This window comes from Hydra vulgaris, chromosome 10, assembly GCF_038396675.1.
Source record: "Hydra vulgaris chromosome 10, alternate assembly HydraT2T_AEP".
Lineage (NCBI taxonomy): Eukaryota > Metazoa > Cnidaria > Hydrozoa > Anthoathecata > Hydridae > Hydra > Hydra vulgaris.
The window spans coordinates 44,652,145-44,658,134 of NC_088929.1; the positions used below are offsets into that span (position 1 = coordinate 44,652,145).

The following is a 5,990-nucleotide window of genomic DNA, read 5'->3' on the forward strand; positions in this document are numbered from 1 at the left end:
TATATTGTACTTTATTCATCAATAAAAATTTGTAATAACTTTATTAAATAATAAAATATTAAAATTTGTAATGACTCTATTAACATAAATATGTACCTCAAAAGAAATATATTTCTCAAAAATAACATCTCAGTAATATTAATGAGATATAAGACGATAAACAAAAACCTAATAATAAAGGAAGTATATACAATTGAAATAATCAATTTAGCATCGATTAGTTCATCTAATTCAGCTTCAATTTTTTTCTCTGTCTGCTTTTAAAATCCTTTACACTGTTCTTTCTAATTTCATCAGAAAATTGTTTTTGTTCATTGTTAAAATAAATATTTGTAACAACGCGATTTATAAATTTTACACCAATAACTTGATGTTCATCGCATAAAAATGAAGTAGCACAATCATTTAATCTAAGTACTCGCTCTGCAACATATCGATCACAAAGAGTTGAGTCTCTTATAAGAAAAATGGCAGTATCTAATATTGCAAATGCTTTTGAAACATAATGTGTAAAATCAATAGCTGGTAAAATCAATCCTCCACGAGAAAGTTTTTCAAAATATTGGCATTGTACCTCGCCAGATTCAGCTAATAGAAAAGTTTTGCAAACACCACATTTGATCTTTTTATTAAACTTTTTAACCACATAACCAGAAATAACTGTAGCAACTTCAAAGCTCTCTGAATCTAAATTGCATTCTTCAATATCTGGTAAAATTTCTTGCAATTTATCATCAAATAATTTCATTAAAGATATATTACAACTCTCTTTTCTTACATCTTCCTCCCAGATATTGACTGACTCTTTAAGTAAAGTTTTCACTGCTAAAATGCGCTCAGATGTCTCAAGTTCACGCAAATCAATTAAAAATCTGCCACCACTCATTTGACGATATTTTGAAAATCTTAACTCTAATGGATCAGTTAGCAAGCGTGATATTAAAAAATAATCATATCCTTCTTGAATTAAATCATCAATAAGTGAAGCTGTGCATCTTAAAGTGGTCGTAAGAGCTTCTGATGTTTGTTTACTTAATGTAAACTTTTGAGAGTTTGAAACTTGAGATAATTGCCATTCTTCAATCCATTCAGCTAAGTTGCGCAAAAATAAAGGTTTCATGTCACCCAAAACAGCTGCATTTCCAATATAATAATTGTTGTTGTATTTTTGCTTACTGTTACTTATTGTCCACCATATATTTATCAACTTTAAAAAGCTTGAGGCATCAGTCCGATCTGGAAAATAACTTTTAATAGCTGCAGAAGTTGTAGGATCAAATATTGCAAGAGCAAGTAGTACACTTTGTTTATTATCGCCTGGATGAAGTGATTTATAAGATAATTTGAAACCTTTTTTTAAATTCGACTGAAGTAATTGGTCTTTATCGTATACATCATGAAGTAACTTCCATGATATTTCACCAGCATGTACATCAATAACATCATGAAACTGGTCAAAATAAAAAGCAGGGAATATAAAACGTTTGGAATTTAGTAAATTGTTTCGTATGTTTTTGAGAAGATGGCTAGCGTCAAAAAATAAATATATTACACTGTCTTTTTTTGTAGGATGAGTAATACTACTAACATGGTTGGTATTCTTATATTTATGCATCAAATGTGAAAAAGCAGAAACATTAGTGGAATGATTATCAGAAACTACACCACGTACGTGAAAACCATTTTCTTGTAGAGATGTAATGCACTCATCAACATGGTCAGCTAGCCATTTACCCTCAATTTTTACTTCTGGGTCAATTTTTACTTATAGCTCTTATAACAAAATTAAACTTTTTTTTTAAAGAAGCAATCATGAAGGTCATTACGCCTTTATATAAAATTCCTTCATTATCTACACCTATCATTCTACCACCTTGATATTGCGCTTCTTTCTGCAAATATATTTCATCCATCAACAGCACTACATCTTTGTCAATTTTATTTTGGTTTAGTAAACATTTTACAGATTTCAACGGTTCTACCCCACCTTTATTAATTTTTTTCAAATGGCTAAATGATGGTAGAGGAAACTGTTCTAATAAGAGTTTATAGGCCTGCGCTGATGTATATCAAAGAATAAGGGAATATCGTAAAAGGTTTGATGAAAACTTTGGCCGATCAACTGGTTTTTTGTATTTTATTTCATTGAGTTCAGTCATTAAATCATTTGTTAAACTATTTTCTTCTAGATAATTTTTTATATATGCTGGAAAATTCTCCAGTACACTTTTTTTCTTTAATACACAGCCAATATTTCGAAACCATGGAGGCAATGGAAGATAAGATGATTTATAGAACAAGGAAACATGCATAAATTCATCAACTACAATTGTTTCTGTAACTTCTAAAATACCTAAGTGTTGATTAACTTCTAAATTAAAAAATATGTATTTGTCATTATATATTTTGAGCTGATACCCTTCTAGGTTAACATTATTTAAATCATTTAAACAGTGAATTTTATCTTTCTCTATAAATAAATTGGATTCATCCTGATTATTTGATGGATGACGGACAGACAGTGGCTTTCTACCCTTCGATGTAGTTGGATATACTGATAATGGTATTTTTTCAGGTAAGCAATAAATAGTTGGAACGGGATTGAAATCCCAAATTAATGTAACTCTTTTGCCAATTTTTAAATACTTTTCTTCAAAATGTTTAGCACAAATAGCCGAATTTTTAGTAGGCTTCCATAACTTTCGATTGATAAATACTACCCACTGATTAAATAAGTCAGGATTATTTTCTGGAAATCCAAAAAGTGGATGCTTTTCAGGAATAAAGTTAATTCGATTCTCTCTCTTTTTATATCCAGTTTTACAGTAAATTACAGCACATGTGTTAACCATATTAAGAATATTTGAATAAACTGTTTTAAAATACGTTTATGTAAGTCAAAAAGTTACCCTTCTAATTTTTCGCTCCGAAAAGCAAGATATCCGGCCGTGTATTTATAGTAGGCCAAGTAACAATGTATTTGCAAAGTAGGTATTAAATTTAATGTTTAAAAAAAAGAAAACACTGTAACCAATTTTTTTCAATATTTTATTACATTCTTATAACATGTGAAAACAATTTTTGCCTACAAGTCTTCAGCTTCTCTTAGCAAGACTAAAACTGATTGTGGAAGACTGTCACTAGATTTTGGTTTTTCTCTCCTTAAAGAAGAGATTAAAGGGTCAGAGCTTATAAGAAGTAGATGTAACATGTCTTCCACATTTTCTTTACTGAAAAATTTTCTTGCATGGAACTCTCTGTTATTTCAAATGTCTTTATTTCTATGCTCCTGAGCCTCTTCTGACAGTGTACCAATTGGTAGGATGGCTTCTTTTATATTGAGGCTTCCATGCATCAAAATTTTGTGTACACTTTGCAGCATGTAGTACCAAGAGTATTCTTGAATGTAAAAGTCAACAGTTTGCATGGTAAAATTTTCAAAAGCTGGTACATTTATTGCAAACCCCATGCTAATGGTACGGAGAATTGTATCTAATCTTTCTATAAGAGATTTATTTACCCCTGTAGCTTGTGAAGCTAGCTCTGGGTTGTAAAAAAAGTACGAGCCACATTCCCTGTATTGCTTGTGACACAGCCTTATTTTGGTAAATCAACTAAAATATTCAATTCTGAATGGTTCATCAATTCTCTTCTCAAATTTTCTTGTACTACCTTTTTTCTGTTATATCTTTTTGTGTTTTCTCAATTCTCCATTTTTTAACATCTAAACGGTATAATATATTGAGGATACATTCCATGCATTTAATCCAAGCATGTAAGCTTTATAGTCCTAATTGAAGAGCATTTTTATTTATCGGTCTTACTCGCACTACTTCGAAATTGTTCATTATTTTTGGTGATGCACCACAAATATGACAATTTTGAGCAGCTGTATTGGAAAGAATGCTGCAAGTTTTACCATCGATCATCGTTAGTGAAAACGTGGATTGTATTTTAAATTGTCCTCCTTCCACAATAACCTCACTGGGGTTCAGATCCTGTATTTCTATTTTAACATTATCAACTTGTTGTGTTACAAACTCAGGTGTTTTTTGTGAAACATTATTTTGAAGGGACGACAATACTTTGTTGATGAAGGTACAGGATTATTCCACAGAATCAAATCACATGACCCACTTACGACAAAGCAGTTAATATAAGGGGAACCATAGATACAAAATAAATGCTCGAATCGTCACTATCGTCCATTTCAAAACCTTGCATATATTGGCTATGACCCGATGCACCATTACAGCCCCACTTGAATAAAATATTTAGTTTTTTGGGATCAAAATCTTGTTGCCTTGCTTTTAAAACATCTCTCTGTGCACTCAAAAGTTTTTGAACTGTGTGGTTCACTAATGGTTTTAAAGAAACTTCGGCAGATATTTCAGTTATTTTGATGTCATCGGGATAACATTGCTTCTTCGCCTCCAACAAACAATTGTATGGTGGGTAAATGTCAGCGTTTTGCGATTTAGAGGTTTGTTGAGTATCGATGTATTGATTCTTCATAAATTAATAATCAACAAAGAGAGCTAACACAAATGTTTTAATTGTTTTCCAAAACTCACTTCAGGCCCTTCTTTAGTTTCACTACTATTAAAGTTAATTGTTTCTTCAACAAATTTCATCACTGTATTAAAATTTCTTTCTTTCTGCCATATTTCAAAAATGTCTCGTTTTTTCACACGACACGCTATCGAACCTACAAAAATTAAAAAAATATAGAAAGAGCACGTACAAACACACAAGAGTGACTTTTTCTGAGAAATAAATAAATAAAGTAACAATAAAAAAATAGTTTAGCAACAATTCCGAACAATCCCAAAAGTTCTACTCTATTAAAATCTTTACAAATTCTTATTTTAGTGCTAACCTATTGTCATCTTTACAATCAAATTATTTTTTTATCAAAAAGATACAACTATTGTTTTATAATATTGTAAATATAGGGTAGAGGGAGGCGCGTTGATACACTTTTTACATTTTTTGACATTAAAAGCTAAATATTATATATAGAGTGGAAATAACAACTTGTATATGTTACACTAAGTATTTTGCATATTTTAGTACCACAATTATATTGGTTAGAACATAATTAAAATAAGTACAGCACAAAAAGTAAGGTAAAGATTTGTGTATCAACCTGCCCCATGCTGGGCAAGTTGATACACACCATCGGGCAAGTTGATACGTTTAATAAGACTGGAAAATGAAGCTTTAAAAAACTAATTAAGTAATCAAACACAAAAGAATAGGTAAACAAACGCAAAAGATTATGTAAACAGGTAAACAAACACAAAAAATTAAGTAAACAAATACAAAAGATTAAGTAAACAAACTAAAAAAAGATGCGTTTTTTTTTAATCACCCTGAACAATTTTCACAAATAAAAGCAGGAGTACCATCTGTACATTCTTCATGGGCTCACAATTTACAGTCTACACACTGAACCCAAGTTTCCTTTGATCTACTATTTGAATAGGGCTCGCCACACACAAGACAGGAAGTATCATCAATGTTTTCATTTGAATTCGAAAATGAAGTCCTTACAGTTTTATTTTTTGATATGGCTGCAACCGATTTAGACTTTGGTTCTCCTTTTTTCTTTTTCTTTTGTTCTGCCAGGTCAGTAACCATTTTTTCTGGTGTATTGGTCAAAATACGTGTTTTGCCCTGTTTTCTCCCGCGTTTACCCTGACTGCGTGGTCCGTCTTTAGGAAGTGGCCGTACCACATAGGGCGAGGCTATAGCTTAACTATTGGCGCAAAAAATAGTTCCAGCAGATGTGGAAGCTACTGGACTTTCCTTACGTATTGCTAACAAATCTGAAAAAGCTGATGTCGATGGTTGAAATTCAAATGAAGCTAAGTTCATAGTGACGTCTACTTGAAGATGACCATTGTTTTCAGCAGTAGCAATTTCCTCTGCGTTCAAAGCAGAATCGAAAGCTCCAGAAACTGCAGGATCTGGACTAGCAGACGAGG

The 5,990-nt window shown here is 31.5% G+C and overlaps 1 protein-coding gene across 1 annotated transcript; it reads right to left on the reverse strand.

The window, feature by feature from the left end:
• Positions 1–2,069: 2,069 nt before the first annotated feature.
• LOC136086382 (uncharacterized) lies at positions 2,070–2,852 on the reverse strand. Its single transcript, XM_065808678.1, has one exon. The coding sequence runs from the start codon at positions 2,850–2,852 to the stop codon at positions 2,070–2,072; it is 783 nt and encodes a 260-aa protein (XP_065664750.1).
• Between the last annotated feature and the right edge of the window lie 3,138 nt (positions 2,853–5,990).